Source organism: Thunnus albacares, chromosome 16 (assembly GCF_914725855.1).
Source record: "Thunnus albacares chromosome 16, fThuAlb1.1, whole genome shotgun sequence".
Lineage (NCBI taxonomy): Eukaryota > Metazoa > Chordata > Actinopteri > Scombriformes > Scombridae > Thunnus > Thunnus albacares.
The window spans coordinates 6919183-6939523 of record NC_058121.1 but is presented as its reverse complement, the minus strand read 5'-3'; the positions used below and the strand labels follow the sequence as shown (position 1 = coordinate 6939523).

The window sequence follows — 20341 nt, the reverse complement described above, 5'->3', positions numbered from 1 at the left end:
AAAAGTTCAATAAAAATATTACAAATCTGTTGGATCCTCAGCCTTTCTTCATTTGTGTATTACAAAGTTTTCTTCCATTTTCTCTGTCAGTTTCCCACTAATTCTTCTTCTTTTCTTTCATTATTCAATTCTTTTCTTCTTTATTTCAGGACACAATGACTACATCTGCCCAGCAACAAATCAGTGCACTATAGACAAGAACCGTCGTAAGAGCTGCCAGGCGTGCCGCCTTCGCAAGTGCTACGAAGTTGGCATGACCAAGTGTGGTTAGTGTTGTTTTATTGTCCTATTTATATTCTTCTCTTCCCATCTGATGCTTTTGCTTTTCCTTCTGCTCCCAACTGTAACCAGACAACATATCTCCTTTACTGACATGATTTTAAAAATTTTTTAGTCAGTATGGTTTGTTTTCTTTTATACTACAGCCAAACATAGTATTTCCCATCATGATTTTTAAATTTCTTGCGCATTATAGTCTATTTAATCAAAATATGTATACATTTTTTGCAATATTTCGATTAAATGTCTAATGTATGGCAGAGGTTCCTGTCCCACTGACTACTGTATATGCAGTTGGGTAACCCTGCCTCATGGAACACTTAGAATAATTCATGTATTATTTAAAGAAACTAATAATTGCTCTAGGTTTTCATTTTCCTGCACTTTTCTAAATGCTAAATGCGATTCCATCCTGAGAAGACACACATTTTGGAAGAAACTGTGAATCTGAATATGATTTTGGTCATGAAGAGATTGTTTTTAATAAAAAACTCGCATAAATCAGGTTTTGGTCACTACTGTAGTTTCTCTGGTATTTTTCCTACTTTTTATACCCAGAGCAATATGATCCCATTTGATCCCATTTTAACAGCTATGCGTGGTTGTTATTCTCTAAAAAAATCTGTTCAACAGCTGTTTGAAGGATTTTAGGTGACACATACTGCATTTGTTTTATTTTTCAAATTGTATTTTAGTATGATAATTAATTTAAAATGTGTAGTATTTGCCTGTGATCATGTGTGAAAAGAACTTAAAACATTGATAACAAAACAACAGCCATATTTCACAAAAAATTTAGAGGCAAATGTATGTTTTTTCAGTTCACGTCTCGTTTTCTTTGTTTCAGGTATGCGTAAAGAGCGTGGAAACAGGAACCAACAGATGAGGCAAGTGACCCGCTTGTCCTCACAGGGCAGAGCAAACGGACCAAAGGCGTCAACCAGACCAGCAGCAGGGTTGTTAATTGAGCCCCAACCTGTTGCATTGACCCCAGAGCAGCTGATTGAGCGAATAATGGAGGCGGAGCCACCAGAGATCTACCTCATGAGTGACATGAAGAGGCCACTGACCGAAGCTGACGTCATGATGTCTCTCACCAACCTGGCTGATAAGGAGCTGGTTCACATGATCAGCTGGGCCAAGAAGATTCCTGGTGTGTGTGTGTTGTGGTTTTCATTGATCCTTTTAATGCTTGAAAGAAAATTATTTGTATTTATGGTGTAAGACTTCATTTCAGTGACACCTTTTTTATGCTTCATGCGTCACAGGGCTTCAGACAACTTTTTAACAAGTTGTGATATTTACATAACATGATTTTCAACCTTTGTGCCTTACAAAGTCTAGACATCCGCTGTTCTCGTTCTTACGCTGTCAATTCATTCAGTGGTTTGAGTTTCACATCTTTAATACAGCAACAATGTGTTGAGTAGTGAGTATAGTTAACTGTTGTGTCTCCTTCTCTCATTAAGTCCTCCAGTAATTGATTGTTTTTGAACACCAATCTTTTTATTGGTTTCTCCTCAATTCTCAACTCTCACATGATTACTTTGTGCCTTTAAAATAATGATTTTAAAGGAATAATTTGACATTTTGGGATAAAAGCAAATTTGCTTACTACTGAGACTGGCGTCTGGTCATGTTGATTGATACAACTCACATTTGTATGCTAAATATGGAGCTAGAGCTGAAGTTAAAGTTAAAAAAGTTAAGAAATACGCCTACCAACACCTCTAATCCTCGTTAATTAACATGTTGTATGTTGTTTATTTAACTCGTATGCAAACAGAAATCTAGAAACAACTAATTGTGGTTTTACAGGGAACGGCAGGGCACAGAGATCAGTGGATCTGATGAAATAGTTACAACACGTTACTTCCTGTAAAACCACAACTTGTCATTTTTACATTTGTTTGCACAGGCATTAAATAAACAATGTGTAAATTACCAAACATTAGAGGTGCTGATAGGTGTATTAACTGTGGACATGAGAGTAGTATGGATCTTCAAGTCTAACTCTGGGCAAGAAAGCAAATAAGGGTATTTCTCAAAGTGTTCAACTATTCCTTTTGAGTTTTTTTGCTTTGATAATTACATTCAAGTCACAGAGAAAAGCTTAATGGTGGAAAAGAAAACATAAAAAAAACATATTTCATTGGTGACACACAACACTTTTAAAAATGCATCAAGATAAAATTGCTTTTATATTATAATGTTTTGCACATTCCTGCAGAGCAGCTCAATCTTCTAAGCACTTGAGTTAATGGTTTATATTGACCAGACAGCTGCTCATATGCTTTATTTAGCATATGAGCCTCAATATTGCACAACTGAGTAGAAGTGTAGGAATTGGAAGTGGACAATTATCTGTTACGTAACTATTATTAGAGCATGTCTGTGTTTATGAGACATGCTGATTGATTCAGACTGCTTCTCTGCACAATATGAAAGCTTTGAACAAATGTGGCAGAGTGACTCCTGCCTACATTTACACCAATTAAAGTTGTGGCCTGAAAAACTGAAGCCCACCCTCTTCTGCTTTAGACAGACGTTATGACACAGACCCTTTTACCTAACCCTAAAGTTACATGTTTGTCATTCGTAGCCAGGTTAACATCAGATTACAAGTCAGACTATACTTGTCAGTGACAGCGTCTGTGTAGTGGGTCTAACACAAACAAAACATGCACAGGATCTCTCCAGTACAAATGCCCCCTGTGCCTGTGTAACATCAAGAGCAAAGTCAAAAAATGTCCTGCACCAGTCAACATGTTTTCAACAGGACACTAGTATTGCAAGCTACACTGCCACTCACATACCTCAAAAAACTTCACCTCTAATTATCAGATTTATGCATGAAATGAATAAAACTCTACAAAATGTAGACATATCACTACGGTTACACTTGTGACGTTGAGTTACTTTAAACAAGTTTATCAAAAACACCAAAAGAATATGAAGAAATGTATAAAAGAGGAAGTGAAGCTCAGTGAAGTGCAAAATAAAACAGTTGTTAACTTTGTAGGAAAATGTATGTATTACAGTAGAATAAATTACTCCCATAAAATATACTTCCTGCACTTCAGGAAATGTAAAGAAAGAAAAGTGGGACATATAACACCACAAGTGCTTATCTGTGTTCTTCAAATAGAAGTCTCCTAATACACACTACTACATCTACAGTACACACACAGATAATTCTGTTCTTAACCTGTTGTAACCTGCTTCTGAACAACAAACAACATTATAAGTGGGTTAGAATTAGGTCTGCAACTAATGATTGTCATGTTCATCATCAATTATTTTTTTTAAATGAATAATTTAGTCTGAAAAGTGTGCCCATCACAAGTTACGTCTTCATATTGATTGTTTTGTCAGATCAATCATTTTAAAAGCAGCAACTTGTCACATTTTGAGAAGCTGGAAGCAACAAATTTTACAGCATTTTGCATGATAAAGTATTTGAGGAATGATTAATTGATTATTAAGTTATTAAACATCCTGCAAGTCCAGGCAGCACTTGTTCAAATAATCTGACTTCATATCCTCACTGTCAGAATAAGCTGCCTGGCAGCCACTGATCACAACCTGCTGTTTGAGTAAAATATAGACATACTGTGCAGTAATGTTCAGCAGCTGACAGCACTTTCCTGGACTTGTTTTGTAGTCATCCATTAAGCCAGTGCTGTGTTTTTTCCACAACATGTAGCCTTGCTTATCTCAGTCTCAAATGGAAGCCACATTAATCCAGTACCAAAATACACATTTCTAAGGAACCTCTATAGAGATTTCTAGGGGTTTTAGTATTGTTTAATGATCTTTATTTTTCTCCTTGTATGAGCGTGTCTCTATGCTGCTGCTGCTGCTGCTGCTGCTGCTGTTTACTACTTGTTCTGCATTGTGATCTTCTGCTGCAGCCTAATTGCCCTTTGGGATTTTATTAAGGACTGAACTGAACTTATTACCTTGCTCCTTTCAGGTTGTTGTTGTGCCTGCTCAGTATTACAGGCAGCTCATCATTACAGTATGTGTCTGATTTCCTCAGGGTTTATAGAGCTCAGTCTCATGGACCAGGTGCACCTGCTGGAGTGCTGCTGGCTGGAGGTGCTGATGATCGGACTGATGTGGAGATCAGTGGACCATCCGGGGAAACTCATCTTCTCCCCTGACCTCAGTCTGAGCAGGTACCACCACCCAACTCTCACACCTCTGTATCACCTGCGTAATTAAAGGAACAGTTTGCAAGTATTATTTTGCTTGTCAATCTTGAATGTTACTTACATTTATAGAAGAAAAACCATTTCATATACAAAATGATGCTTTTGTGGTTCAAGTAGAATAAAACTTTTTTTTCCAGCAGTCCTATCATACACAGCATTTTTTTGTGAATGTTGTGTTCAGAGATCTAAAAACACAAGTCACTTTTACCAACCATGGACCACCTCTCACACTAATGGTGTGATGCTTGCTTTGCTATCACACGCTACAAACTACAATCATATCACTTTATCTTCTTGTATTGCAAAACTCTCTCATTATTTATCTCATTAAAACAAACTTTTCCCATTATAACATGAAAAGTTGGTAAGTTTTATAACAAGAAACTTCCATATTTTGTTTAAATAAGAAAAAGATCCACTCAGTGCATAAAGAGACGATATTGTGGCCTACATCAGCCAGAAAAAAGTGAAAATACACTAGTTTTGATGCGTTGATTTTGTGAAATAATTTTTGTGATATACAAGATAAAGTAGTATGTTGTTATACTGTAACAAGAAACATTTCTTGTTAAAAAGGAATAATTTAGTATCTAGTAATAATGAGAAAAGTATATCATTATAACATAAACTATCTTGTTATAATGTGAAAGCAATCTCACAATAACCTGAATAGGATTGTGTCATGATGACCCTGATGAAGGCCACAAGCTGAAACGCGACGGTTAACTAATAAAGTCGTTCTTCATACTACAAGTGTTGTTGGAGTTCTCATCTCTCTTGTGTTATAATGAGAAAAGTTTCTTGTTATAACACAAAAGTCTGGACCCTCACATGGGGGCTTGGCATTATTGAGGTTGACATTTTCCTCTAGTGCAAACAAAAATGAAGCTTTTCTTTTAGATCCTCTTCGGCACACCCTCAGAAGCCTCTCAATAAACTCCAACATGTCCAAAACTCCTCCTCACTCTGTCTCGCTCTTGTGACCGCATTGCAACAATTCTACATGACCTTCACTGTCTCCCCCTCCCACAACGCATCCAATTCAAAATCCTCATAACTTACACAAAGCCCTCCACAACAGGACCTCCTCCATTATTACATCCCTGCATGGAACCTCCGTTCAGCCGATCCTAACCTCCTTTCCTTCCCCCAGAGGACCAGACACTAAACATGGGGCGACCCTCCCCACTTTTAAAAAAACTTTCAAAACTCACCTCTATAAAGCTGCTTTCAACAAACACTCAGCTCTTAGTCTGTTATGAGTCTGTCTTTCCACTTATTGTAACTTTTTGCCAATTCATTTATTTATGTAAAGTGTCTTTGAGTGCCTTTTTTAAAGGCGCTATATAAATAAAATGTAGTATTATTGTTATTAGATTTGAATTGAAATTCTAACTGTGTACAATCTTTTTAGGATCCCAGACTCTTAAAATAACTCCAGCTCCAATGTATAAAACAATCTATCCCATGTGCTGCACTGTGCAAGGCCCACACAACCTGATTTGGACGACGCTGGTATTAAATAACAAAGATGTAGCTTCAGTTCTTCAGTTAATCCTGTCCATGATTTATTGCCTTAGTACTGTAAGTATAAATTTCTCGTTGAATATAAAATATCTTCAACTAACCTTCAGAAAAATAACACTTGAACAATATTCATTAGTTTTCTTTTGGGGTTTTTTTGTACAGTTTCTCCTTTAGAATGTAGAGGCCTTCACCTGCAGTATTTTAATCACAGAGAAAAAGAGAGACAAAGGTATCTCCTCCACACCAAACTGAATATAACTGCCCAAATCTCCACTTACATGGTTACAACAAAAGATAGGGGCTGAATCAGCTGCTTCAAACATTGAAACAAGGAGTCCTGTCTGTACTGAGGCCAGGACACCCCAGCGAGGACATGACCAGAGCGGATTCCTGAACATTATGTAAAATCACACTTATCTCCGGCTGTGAAATCTCTCTGTTGCAGCGCATTGTTCACTTCGGAAAGAGAATGCTTTGAATTTACGAGCTTTTTTTTTTCCAATCAAACCTGCCAGTAAGATAACTCACCATGCAGAGTTAGAGTCATGACTTCTGCTCAGTTGGGCTATTAAATAAGCAGGAGGTATAAATAACTGGTAGTGTTTGTGTCTTTGTATGGTAGAGAAGAGGGGTGCACTGTTCAGGGCTTCTTGGAGATCTTTGATATGCTGTTAGCTGCCACGTCCAGGGTGAGAGAGCTCAAGCTGCAGAGGGAGGAGTACGTCTGCCTCAAGGCCATGATCCTCCTTAACTCCAGTGAGTGTACACCCACCCACTCCCCACACATACACACCCACCCACCCACCCAAACACACACACACACACATGCTCATACACTTTTATTTGCTCTGTGTGTTCATCCTGTGTCCTCTATGTGTGTGTGTGTGTGTGTTGGTGAGAGAGTGTATGTATGTGTGTGATGCTCTGGTGTTTGATTGGTGTCTCAGCATGTAATCCTATCTCCATGTGAGTCTGCACAGGGTTGGCAAGGGGACCGGCTAAATAACTTACCGGTGAAAACCCCTAATGGGAACACTGTGTATAGTTTGAGGCCGTGCTCTCATTGGTTCTGCTGAATGCTCTGAGTAACAGGCTGTACCTGTTTAAGACAAACAGAGTCGGAGCCTCTCTGGCGAGCAGTTTCACCGGGTAGTTATTAATGTCTCACTAATGTTTCTGTTTTCTTTGACTGTGCTGGTGGAGGCAATTAAAAACAAGGGCCATGGTTTTCACACCATCTCTTCCTCCTCAGCTTTTGTCTGTTTTGTGTAGAAGCAGGATGCAAAAATGGATTTGAAAGGTTGGAGCTGTTTAAATTTTCACACCCAGAATGTAAAAATTAGACACATTCATGAAAAATTGGCCACTCAGACCTAAATTATCTCTTGAAGAAAAATAATGTAATTTTGTGTTTTTAAAGGACTGACTGTAGTCTTATTTGGAGCATCTAGTAGCCATTGACTGAATAAGACACCACAAAGTTTGATCAATATTAATACCGAAACATTTTAATAAAAGCAGCTTATGTACTTTCATGTAGGGGAGACGTATGCTCGAGTTAAATGCATTATTCTATATATCTTGTGTCCAACTGTTAAACTGCTGAAAACTACAAATATTCATAGATTCTGAATTTTGTTAATCAGGGAGGAGGAGTAGATGTAATTTTAAGAATTTTTAATTAGTTAAATTTACCTTTTTTGTGGAAAAACTAAATCAGACGGTATTATTCTATGCAGCATATTTTTATAACATGTCTTAAAACATGTCTGGAGAGGGTCTTCAAGAATTTCTGTTTACTGTTCTCTTACATATTAAGTCACTTTTTAGGGATAAATTAATATTTATTGTGTGCTTTGCTAGCAGCACTGAGGTAAAGAGCTTCTGCACGAAGACAAAAATGCTCATAAGTGTTGATGAAGCCAGAATGTGTTCTTACGTGAGACAGATCTTTTTTTATATCGATCCTATTTTTGCTAGTATTGATATTCAAAATAAATGAAATTTTAAGTTTCAACTGTACTCATCAACCTGCCCATTTCTAGTAGTCCTTTAGTTTCACACAAATTTAGCCAAAGGTTCACATAGAGAGGGATATAACTCTTTTATAACAACAGACCGAAGAGGCAAGTTCAGGCAGAGTGTTTAGTCTGTTAAACTGAAATGTTCTTTTGTTTGTCCACACAAAATTGAGAGGTAGTGACATTTCTGATTCTTTGTTGGCATCAAAACTCAATAACAGCCTTTCCTCTGAGTGTTCAGTAACTCTGATGCTGTTCTAACTGGAAACTCACTTCACTGTAAAATGAATCCAGTAATTGCATTTTGCAGACTTTCATCAAGATTTTCCAAGAACATCTGCACCTCCTTTTGATATTTTGTCACTGCTTGTAGACACAATGTTAAATTACCGTTTAACATGAATGTTTCAAGGAATAGCTACAATTCTCTGCAGTAATGTTGGGAGTCTTTCTTTATTCACAGCCTGTCATGTCACAGTCAAAGGCAAGATACCCTCACCAGCAATACAGAAACTAAAATGTGGTTTAAATTTGGTGCCATCCTGTTACGTTGGAGAAACTTGTAATATCAATATATTTATTCCTTTAAAAACCAAACCAGTGCAAGGTGGAAAATAGCAAATGCATATCTCGCAATGTCAAAAGTTAAGTAAAAGTAAAAAAAAGTGAAAATGCAGGAAACATAACAGTAGGACACAGAGCAGATTGCCTCTTTGTGTGACAGAATGTGTTTGTCTCTGTGTGTGTTTTACCAGGCATGTGCCTCAGCTTTTCAGAGGGCAGCGAGGAGCTGCAGAGTCGCTCCAAGTTACTGCGTCTTCTGGACGCTGTAACGGACGCTCTGGTGTTGGCCATCGCCAAAACTGGCCTCACTTTCCGCCAACAGTACACCCGGCTCGCCCACCTGCTCATGCTGCTGTCACACATCCGCCATGCCAGGTAAGAGAAAATGTGTTTAAATGTTCACTTGGAACATGAATATGTTGGAAATATACTGATTTTGTAGCCCCATTATTATACAAATATGCTCATATGGGACACATGACTGACCTCATTATGCTCACTGCTGTGCCACAGAAACCAGCCTCATCTGTTATTCTTTCCTCTCAATATGCAGTAACAAGGGCATGGACCATCTCCACTGCATGAAAATGAGGAACATGGTGCCTTTGTACGACCTGTTGCTGGAGATGTTGGATGCCCACATCATGCACAGCTCTCGTCTGCCTGGCCATGCTCCCGAGCCTGTGGACCAGAAGGTTCCCGCTCGGCCTCACAGCTCTGGTAGCGGCCCCTCAAATACCTGGACTCCCAGCAGCACAGGAGGTGAACTCCAGTAGTCAGCAGGTCACCTCTTTGCTTTCACATGAATCCACATACAATGAATTTTTACCGCTTTACACAAAACTAGGTCAAAAGACTGATGAGGTGTTTTACTGGAACAACCTGCAGGACGCTGAACTCTGTGATCTCTCATTGGTGAATCTTAAACTTTCAATCACTGTGCACAATTGGTGAAGTTTTCAAATGTTTTAAGTTAAAGTTAAAACTCTGCAGACTGTCCAAACTTGCAGTATTCATCGCCTTAACGCCACATATTGAAACAGCAGAGTGAACAAATTGTTTCCTTAATTTAGGCAGTTGCATCAGTACTTGCTTACATCTACATGTAATATGTTACTGCTATGATTTTTCTTGGGAATTGGCAGCCAATTTCATATCATGAAAACACAAAAACAGTTTCAGTAATCATGGCAGGCGACTGGTTACGGAACCTGAGATGTTGCTACCAGAGATGATAAAATGAGAACTACATAATAACAGCAAGTAACAACAACGCATAATTACATAAACAACAGCTTTTCTTAGTATCTGATCACAGTTCTTGCAGTTGTGCCAAAAATGTCCCGCTGAACCTACCATCCTGGAGGTTTAATTAGGGATGGATTTCAGTAACAAGTTTGATTTTGGCAAAATAGCTGGATTCATTAAGCTCTGAATCTCTTATCATACTTTCTCTCTTTCCTCTTTCTTTTATTAGCAAAGAGTAATAGAAAACCAGTACTAACCAGTAGAAATCAGTGCTGGTTATAGCTTCATATTTACCGTACAGACATGAGTGTAATCTTTTCATTTAATTCTCAGCAAGAAAGCAAATAAGTATATGCCCAAAATGTGAAACTTTTGTTGAACTATATGAATACAATAATGACATAAACCATGACAGAAGACTGTATCCATGGCTACGATATGGGAGCAGTTGCTAGTTGCTAAATGTGGACCTGCAACAATTAGTTGATGGACAGAAAATTAATTGGCAACTATTTTACATTGACATTTAAATAACATTTATATATGCTAACAATATTGTTATTTATCTTATCTAGAATGACAAGATGATCAATTACTACAGTAGTAGATACAATTCAGTTTAAAAAATGGACATAAAAGCCCAGTTTTATGTCTCTGTGGGAAAAGTTATTGAGCTAACCTGGAAGTTGACTAGGAACACTGTATAATTTTCTTCTGTAATATCAAAACAGAAAATTGGAAACATCTCGTCACTGTTGCAACCAGTCGGTCAGAAATTAAACACATCTACTGAATTGTGTTGAGTTAGCTAACTTGGATTTTAAAAAATGTTGTCAGCTATTTACAACTGTTGTTGCATCATGGCAGATCTCCAGTTGACCACTAGAGGACACTTTACATCACCTACTTTATACCTGTTGGACTTCTCTACATGACTGTCACTGTCTTGTCTTGACTTTGTTAAGGATATCTTACTTGTTTTCTGTGAAGTATCATAACCACTATTGCTTTTGCACTTATACCTGTCAAGTTTATCTTGAGGAAAAAGAAAAGACTATTTTTGTATTGTAGCACTTGCTACAGTAGCTATTAGGGATGGGAAGATCCACCGATTTGAATCGGCGTACCGGCATAAATGTTCACGATGCCATTGCCTCGATCATCTTTGCATCTGTAAAATCCGATTTATCTTTATCTAATTATTAATAGAGGGCGTATGCTTTTATTAGTAGTTGTTTGGGCCACGGAACGTATGCATGTAAACTGGAGACACAGAACACTTGTGAAAAGGCCTGTTAGTGAAAGGTCCAAGTGGTTTTTTAGAGGTCAAAAAGAAACAGCATAAATGAGATGCAGTACTATAGACACAAATATGTAAAGTAAAAATGCCATTTTGCTTTATGCTTTATGCTTAAGAGATAAAATCAAACCATACCATATTGAATTGCATAGCATCATTCTTTTGCATCGCATCAAATCATATCATATCACATTGAATCGCTTTGTGTTGAACCAAATTGTGTTGAATCGCACTACATTGCAATATTGGTAAATCGTATCTTTCTTATTGCATCAATAGTTGCTTCATATGTATCTTTTAATGTGTCGGATTGTTGGCAATGCACCGAGATGCTTATCACATCAGTGTCAGTGATGGTGCACATCCCTAGTAGCTAATGTGTGTATAGTTGTACTTTGCTTTGACAATCAGGATCAAGATTTATGGTTGTGCACCATATGTTGACTTTGAAAATATCCTGTCTGAACTTCTGCACCAGGTCAGTCCTTCTGTCTGCCGCATGCTTTTCCTCCAGTCACACTCTCCATCACATACTGTATTATCACTGTGTACATGTGCCTACAGTGGCCTTTACGTTCCTAAGAGTCATACCTGGTTCATTTTCTGGTAATTACTTTAACAATGATGTGTAAAAAAGAGTAAAATTTTAAGTGACCATCAAGAACAGAGGAATCTTGATGTCAGCTCTTCATCATTTTAAGATATAGCAAGTGGAAGAGCCAGTGCAGTTTCAGGCATTATCATTTGTTTTTGTCATATTTACCTGCTCTCTCTGGTTTACATCATAAAATAAAGCAAAAATTATTGTACAGATATGGGTGACAAATTTAATTGCGGTTTGTAAATGTCATTTTTAAAATCATGTGAAGTTCTCCTCTCTTTACTCATCCATTAAAATCCCCAACTTGACAGGAAACCAGCATTTATGTAGGTAACCTGTGCCTGATATACTAAAACCTAATATGATTATGGCTTAAGCATAATATGCATTCATTTTGGACACTAACATAAGATTGGGAGTATTGGGAAATGTGTGGATAGTAAACAAGAGTGCTCTCACCTTTATGTATCTTTCTAGTTGCCTGAATCTTCCAGTACACTTGTTTTCAACATAAAAAAAAGCCCAGCGGCCTCTCAAAAGTTAAAGTCTTCCTACCACCAATGAGAAAAATACAACTAATTGTGGGTTTACGGAGAATTGTGTTCTTTAACTGTTTCTTGGCAAACAACGGCCAGGTGAGGCACATCACAGAAGAACTGGGTGGATGGATTAACGGGGGGGGGTTATCAAGAAATAGTTAAACCATGTAACTTTCTCTAGAGTTTTGTGTACAGATAAAAACAAACTCAACATGTCAATTGGTGAGCTTTAGAGATACTGCTAAGTGTACTTTTGAGTTTTGAGTTTCTAACTCTCAGAAAGAAAACAAAATATTTCAAAAAATTCCAAAAAAAGATAAGAAAAAAAGGTAATTTCACCCAATTTGTTGCTGTGATATGAGGCAGAATGAAAGAAAATGCTCTTACCAAATGGAGTTTAAGACAATCCGTGTTTACTACCAGAAAATCAGAAGCATAAATCCACTTTTTGATGTCATAAATAACCATTATATTATCACAGTCTGTACATACAAGGAATCCTGCTAAATCTACAGTGTTTCAACAGTGCACCAGGAGGCATGGAAATGTCTACTTTAGGCAAAACATGTCTACAAAAATATGGATGTACAAGTTTATATATAAAACTGCCATAATTTTGCACTTGTTACAAATTACATTCAAATTAAACCAGTGTCTTCTGTCGTAAAAAATAAACTTTCTTTAGAATTCAGTCTAACATAAAAACAGATCAAGTTAGACAAAATGAAATGTCAACAGTTCATAAAATAACATACAATTAGGACCTTGGCAGGAGTGATATATGAATATAAAAATGTAAATGACAAGGACACACAGATTTCATCAGTGATTATGTGTAAATTTGTTGAGTAGAAACGAAGCAGTAGTTTGTTTAGTTTCCATCAAATGAAGCTTTTAGCACAAATTCAAGCAAGAAAAATATTCTGAATTTGTCGCTAGCTTCTCTGTCAAGCATTGCTCATCCTAGCTGAAGGATATTAAAACTATAATACCAGTTATTATACATCTCTTTGCCGCCACTGAAGTTTTATCGCCACCTCATCCTTCCAACAGTGTCAAGACCCCATCTTTGATCTTGGGATCTTTCAAATGACTGCCTTGATTGATTTCTTGGATGGCGATGGAGATCTTTGCATTATTAACCTAAAATTTTTGTTCACGTGTGGGGTTTTGATTAAAAAGGCAGTGAAATGGGTGGTTTTGTTCATGAAATAAATACAATCTCTTCTAAGATTAAGATCAAATCTTTAAAAAAAAAAAAGACACTTAAATACAATTTCTGGACTTTGGACTTTTTCATGTTTTAGAAGACAGTCGCTTCATAAGCTTAACATATTAATTTTACATGTTATATAGTTTATTCATGTGTTTCAATGTGACAAAAAGGTGGCATGTGTTCTATAAAAAAAAATAAAAAAAATCCCCCAAGTACATTACTATCAGGTGGGCGGCGGGCCGTTAGTGTAGCGTAGCATGGGGTAGAAGGACCAGGCGAAGTTATTGGTCACAGTGCAGCCGGGGTCACTCTCTGACATGGGAATCAGGCAGGGGATGAGCAGGAGGAGGAGCAGGAGGAGGTGAAGAGGGAAGGCAGCACGAAGGACCCGGTAGAAGAAGGACCGAGGCGGAGATGGCGAGTCCCTCCCTTCTCTGCATGACACACAGGACAGATGCAAGAAGTTTATTACAGGAATACACAAAATATACCACAACGGTAAGTGTGTTATTGTGTGGTAAGTTTTCAAAACCAATCACTGATGAACATTAAAAATTTTTATTGTATAATACATGACAGTAGAGTTTGCAACATCTACTTTTTTTAGGCAACAAACAACAACTTTTCAACTAGCAATCGAGATTTAAAACCCAATTAAACAAATATTGATGTCTTTCTACAGTACATACCTTTCAGTGGAGGGATCTTTCTTTGAGTGTGTGGCCTCTTGAGAGGGATCTGCAGAGGCACTTTGACCTTGGACAGCTGATGCAGATTCACAATCCTGAATTAAAGACAAAAAAAACATATTTTTGTGCTTGCCAAAAGAAAAAAACCCTCCAATCTTCTTATCTTTTGTCTACATTAAAATCAAATGTCAAAAATTGAACGTAATGATTTTTCATTTACATGTATTCATGCGACAGACACTTTTGTCCAAAGCAACATGCAAATGAGGTACAATCCAAGCTACAGTAGATCAAGGGGAAGCCTTGGAGAAGAGATGCCTTCACACTCAGTTCATGTTCCACCTGACTCAAGTGTGAAGTCATACATGACAGTGATGTGCAGTACAAGTTAAAAGTCTATAAAATACTTAATCCACAATGTTGGATCTCGCTTAAGGAAATCTTTCAAATGTTATGGTTTGATGTTTACCAGACGTTGTTGCAGGCTGCTCAGGTCCCGGGCCACTTGTCTCAGGAGTAGCTTCAGTTTGCTGCCCGTCACATGGAGCTTCTCCCGGGCCTCGTCGCTCTCCTCCGCCCCCTCCTCAGGCTGGAGCTGAGACCACAGAGCCTGGAGGGAGGCCTGCTGAGCCTGCCTGCCCCGCAGCTCCTCCTGCAGATCCTGCAGACCACAAACATCAGAGACAGTGCTGAATATCATCCTGGTATCAAGTACGTTCTACTCAAATAATACTTATTTAGCCTATAGTGTAGGAATAACAAAGCAAGTGTATCTGCTTACAGTGAGTGTGCTGATGTGTTGTTGGAGGGCTCTGACGGGTGTTTCCGGATGATTGATGTCCACTGCGTATCGTCTGCTCTCTGCGTGGGCCAGCCACAGCAGCAGAGAGTGGAGGGTTTCATGGAACTCCTGTATGATGAAGATTAAACGGTATTTTACTGTATGATGACTACAGTGGGAATCTGTCTCGGTACAGCGAACAACATGACTTTACCAAAACTATACCAACCTTATTAATGTGACTGGATAAGTTAATTGTGATAATGACCACAGGAATTATATTCAACACTCTAAAAATATTTCTGATTATCTTCTAAACTTTATCCAAGGCTTAAAAATCGGATGCAGTACATTTTCCTTTGTTGCCTTTGAGAGTTTGGGGTAATATGGATGTTGCTATAATATAATATTTTATGTATGACAATATTGTGAGATTTCTTGGTATTTTTGCCCATTTTCTATTTTTCTGGTCTTTCCATCAGTCAGACATTGTGAACTAATAAATATTCCAGCAGTAAGCGAGACAGCTTGGGAAAGTTTTTCTCATTGTTCTCAAGTTGTACTTTCCTCCAACACACCTGGCGCATATATTCAGATATGCAGAGATTTTTTTCAATTTTTAAGGAAGTCTGAATTTTTTTAAAAAAAGGTAACGTATGAACTACCACAACCAACAGAAAAATTTAAATCACAGTATGAGTCACTTTGCTAAAATGAGCAAAAATGAGCAGAATATAACTGGGGCCACTACAGACATAATTACACTTATGAGTCATTATCTGGACAGTTGAAGGACTTTATTTTATAGTAGACTAATTAAAATTGGTATAGCAGCAGGTAGCATAGCAAGAGCAAAAGCTTTTTCAACTGAGAAAGTAACTCCTAACTCAAAACACCACAAGGCTTGGGGCTGTATTATATATTTGAGATGTTTAATAGGATCCTTGCTGTTTCTTCTCACCTGGCAGCACATCAGAGTCTTTCTCAGACTGGTGTCCCACTGCTGGAGGCCCGTACACGCTCGGCTCCAGTCTCGATTCATACCAGCCAGTCTCTCCTGTTGCTCTGGGACTTCCACAGCCCGCAGGTTGACAGACAGCATGACAGACTTGTAGCGAGTAAACATCTTATGCATCTCCTGCAAGAGAGACGGTCATCAATAATATAGCTGTGAATATTCTGTATGTAAACAAACTGAAGACTTATCATCAGAACTGCTGTTTTTGCTCTTAATTGTTACCTTAAGCTCTTTAGCTCTGGCTGCCATGTCGTCAATACTGCCCGCCGGGTCCGACCGCTGGAGGCGGTCTAGCTCCAGGATCACGTTTTCTAACCAGGAAATTATGTCATCAAGGTCACGTGTGAGTTTCTGAGGCTCCTGAGGACCGGCGTGCTGGTCTCTCCTGGGCTGAGCCTGATGCAGCTCCCAGCGTTCAATCACACCTGAGTACCAGTAACAACCATTAATGTACAATCATTTACTGTCTATGTTATCTGACAGACGCTTCAGTGTGCAGGAAACTCACCATTCATAATCACTGACCAATGGACATTAGGATTAACCATTTCCAAGCCGACAGTTTGTCAGATAGAAATGAAGAACAGCAAATGTGGCCAGTTGACAGATGATTTTTTAAACCAAAACATAAAACTCAAAAGATTACATCTGTAGTGTATTTATGATGCTTGATTCTCCTCTTAGATAGTTTACTTTTGAATTCTGTGTCATGGTTTAAAATGATTTTATTTTTCTGGTCTCATTTGCTGCTTTTAATCTTTCTGACAAGCTAGAATTAGTCTGTCCACAGGATCTGCATCACTATAACTCACAGCACCACCAGTACATAGAGATTAAATACAAGCTAATCTGTCCTTTGGTTTCCATTCATCTTTGTTCAGTTAATACAGCCAATCTGCAAATCTGTTAACACTCTCTTCAAATTTGCTTGAGGCGGCCAATTGAGTAAATCATGTTTGCGCACACATGCCTCTCTCACCTGACTGTTTGTCTGAGACAGACAGCCCTGTCAGACCGAACTCCTCCGGCTGCTCCTCGTCATCCAGTATCAGTGAGACTCTTTTAATGTCTTCAATGCTGTCGCTGCACTGAGACATGAGACGCAGCTGGAGACAAAATAAACACAGTTAGTACTGACAGTGGGAGCGGCAAACAGGCTGCACACAGATTTGAAGAATTAATTCAGGTCAATTAAATACTTCAAAGATCACAGTTATTCTTTTTTTTTTTTTTTTTAGATAGATCTTTTGTGAAACGTACATAGCCCTTCTGAGGGGTGCTGGTGTGGGTGGGTGGAGCCTCAGGATGGCTCTCAGTTTCTGGATCTCCTGGTGTACGCCATCTTGGAGAAGCACCTGAAGAACAAACACACACAGGCTTCAATGAACAACACCCTGAGCTATGACAAGGTCCCTTCATCTAACACTGTTTCTTACCAAAAACTTCCAGTTTGCTGCTTATATGATATCTCCTAAATATATTGACTGATAATAAATCATTACGTGATGGCATGATGCAGGTCATCAGGCTCTCAGCTTAGAAATTGTTGGTTCTGAATGTTTCTTGGTGGAAGTTTTTAGATTCTGGGACAAGTACTGCAGATTTTTGCCATTTTCTGCTTGATTTTGGATCATAAAAACTCTTTCACCAATCGCCAGGATATAGAATATAAACTCACTTAATGTCTCCGAGGAAAACATGCAGGTGTTGAAAAAAACACTGCAAACATTGCATTGCAACATGCAAAATTTCACCTTTCTGCAGACTGAATTCCAGCCCAAAGCCGGTAGAAATCAAACCAGGTAATGATACCATCAAAGCAAAAAAATGACCTGCCCTGAGGAAACTGAAAAGCTTGTGATGCGTGCGGTGGTGTTTTGATCAGAAGGAAAGAGACATTGTGGCAGCAAGACCCAAGCAGGGCAGAATAAACAGAGCAATGTTTTCATACATTTGTAATATTACTGTGGACAAATTAGACCACAGGAAAGAAAATAAAGGCCAACTGCTTCTTGTTTTGTGTTGTAAAGCAATAAATCAGATTTCCCTCAAAACGCTGTCTGCTGTCACACATAAATTCATCGTAGGGGCTGGTAAAGGTGGCCAGTTTTTTCATTTATGGTTCTTACAATCATGACTACAAACAAGTGGAGGAGTGTAGTAAAGGAGCAGGAAGGTGAAGCAAAGAGAGGGAGAAAGAAAAATACCGATAGAGTGAGACGACGAGCAAATTAAGAGTAGAACGAAAGAGGGGGGAGGATAAAAGAGAGGATGTTGGCGGAGGAAGAAAGATGAAGAAGAAAAGGGCTGACGGTAACAAAATAGATTGGACTGGTGGAAAAATAGGAGGTTTGGGGGGGTTAGACACACAAAAATGTATATGTGGAAAAAGACACACAAAGGCTGATAATAAGACAAAGATCCAAACTGTCAAAACCAGAGCAGTCGTTAGTGAAAGCACAGTGCTGTTTAAATTCCTTTTTGTGGTGGGAGGTATGAAGTCTAATAAAAATCCCACCAACGCTTTAAAGCTCAGAGACTTTCTACCTTTAATTACATTCCTGCCCTTGAGCCTGTGTGTTTTGTACATTTTAGACGACATCGTGTCTAAAATGAAGCAAGCTTGCTTTACAAAAATGTGTCAAAACAAAAGAAAAATGCTGGATTTTCCAAACCACACAACGCTACAGGAAACAAAATATCAGAGCAGCAGCGGTCCGACAGGCAATTAGGTGCAAGTGATACGTGAGCTGCTGAAAGATATTTGCTGGAAACTTATTTTGCCGTGATGAAGCGGTGAGCGGATTTATTATGCAGTGGATGAAGATGTACTTGTGCATACCCAATGAGGAAGCTCGTAGGGCCTCTGAGGCTTCAACAAGTTCCTCCTGGCTCTCAGTCAACTCCACCTCTGGGAGGAGAGAGGGGTCAGACCAGAGGTGTTTGGATGTCTGTGAGTGTGTGTGTGTTTTAGCTTCAACATCTCTGAATTTTCTATTAAATCAGACAGGTGTTGCTTTCATTTTGGTATGGCTACAAGAATAAAAAAATATAAAAAGAAATTTTAACCCGATAGAGGTATTTCATAATAATGAAATACATTTTCTTGTTATAACGAGAAACATTTTGCATGTCTCCTTTGCAACATCCATTTAAACATGACAATAATGCAGCAGTAAACTACACAGAACAACATTTTTATGTTATTGTTTCGTCATGCACAAAAGTTGCATCTCATACAAAGTTGTTTTTTAATCAACTATCAGTACATTTGACTTATTATTGAGGTTTCTCAGATGCGGTGAATAACATAAACAGGAATGCACAAAAGGAACAAAGAGCTCTTGATTTAGTTCCTAATATATTTTGGTTGAAAATAGGCTGCAGTCATTTCTGATGAAGAGTGATTCACTACAGTGAGTTGATTTAGAAGGTCCATTAGACCAACAGTCATCATTGGCTTTTTGACTTTTTAACATTTGAAACTCTTACATCAATAAAAACTAGGAAATGTAAGAGTGTGTGAACCTTTGCTGTTTTCTATATGTTTTTCCATGAGATCAGAAACTCTACCTGATGCACTGAAGTAAGCTCCTTCTTCCTCTTGTCCTTCCTCCTCCTCATCATCCTCATGTGATGATGACCCTCCGACGTCTCCGGTGTGGTCCCACTCAAGCGGCAGGGAGTCCACGCTCACCGGTGTCTCCCGCCCCGATCGCTCCAGGGGAGAGGTCAGCAGGTGGGTGGGTGTGGCCGGGAGGCTTCCTTGGCTCCGCCCGAGCCACGGCCGGCCAATCAGCTCCAAGCTTGACTCCAAGGAAAAGGTGGTGCTGGAGAGCTCGGGTTCTTCTGCAATCGCCTAAGAAATGAAGAAATAGTAACAAACAGTTATCACCTATGAAAGCCAACAGTGTGGTCAGCCTGTGGTGTTTTCTTTGTAAACAAACAAAAGTTTGTGTTTACATTCAGTGTTTCTCACCAAAACACATTATGTGTGTTCTTGAGGACTAAGAAACATGTAAACTGGATTTCCTTCCTCATAAAGCATTTGCAGCAGATGTTTTAATATTGTTAATAGTGTATTATTCACATTCATTCATTCATCTTGACTTTGTTGGTGTATTACTATATTTGTGGGCGTGTTACCACCACCAAGTGTCAATCAGCGGAGTAGCATAAGTAGCAAGTAGCAACAGCGGGATGAGAATTACTATTTTGATAATTGATTTATCATTTTGAGCCATTATTAAGGGAAAAAAAGGTCAAACTTTGCTGGTTCTAGCTTCTTAAATGTGACTATTTTCTGTCTTCTTTAGTCATCTGTGATAAGAAACTGAAAGT

The 20341-nt window shown here is 38.5% G+C and overlaps 2 protein-coding genes across 10 annotated transcripts in view; one reads left to right on the top strand and one right to left on the bottom strand.

Moving 5' to 3' along the window:
- esr2a (estrogen receptor 2a) overlaps window positions 1-11968 on the top strand; it is a 56533-nt gene extending 44565 nt beyond the window's left edge. For both annotated transcript variants that reach the window (XM_044376964.1, XM_044376963.1), the window contains exons 4-9: window positions 150-266; window positions 1127-1432; window positions 4322-4460; window positions 6646-6779; window positions 8800-8983; window positions 9162-11968. In XM_044376964.1, coding sequence (XP_044232899.1) covers window positions 150-266; window positions 1127-1432; window positions 4322-4460; window positions 6646-6779; window positions 8800-8983; window positions 9162-9384 — 1103 coding nt within the window. In that variant the 3' untranslated portion in view covers window positions 9385-11968. The remainder of the gene's footprint in view (window positions 1-149; window positions 267-1126; window positions 1433-4321; window positions 4461-6645; window positions 6780-8799; window positions 8984-9161) is intronic.
- Window positions 11969-12431: 463 nt separating this feature from the next.
- The window catches only part of LOC122999752 (nesprin-2-like), a 90802-nt gene continuing 82892 nt past the window's right edge, over window positions 12432-20341 (bottom strand). For 7 of the 8 annotated variants that reach the window (XM_044376958.1, XM_044376957.1, XM_044376955.1 and 4 more), the window contains 10 exons: window positions 19574-19859; window positions 18843-18911; window positions 17261-17355; window positions 16980-17106; window positions 16223-16425; window positions 15944-16120; window positions 14983-15111; window positions 14671-14862; window positions 14202-14296; window positions 12432-13946 (listed from right to left, as the gene is read on the bottom strand). In XM_044376958.1, coding sequence (XP_044232893.1) covers window positions 13736-13946; window positions 14202-14296; window positions 14671-14862; window positions 14983-15111; window positions 15944-16120; window positions 16223-16425; window positions 16980-17106; window positions 17261-17355; window positions 18843-18911; window positions 19574-19859 — 1584 coding nt within the window. In that variant the 3' untranslated portion in view covers window positions 12432-13735. The remainder of the gene's footprint in view (window positions 13947-14201; window positions 14297-14670; window positions 14863-14982; window positions 15112-15943; window positions 16121-16222; window positions 16426-16979; window positions 17107-17260; window positions 17356-18842; window positions 18912-19573; window positions 19860-20341) is intronic. The other variant, XM_044376960.1, reaches the window with a different exon arrangement.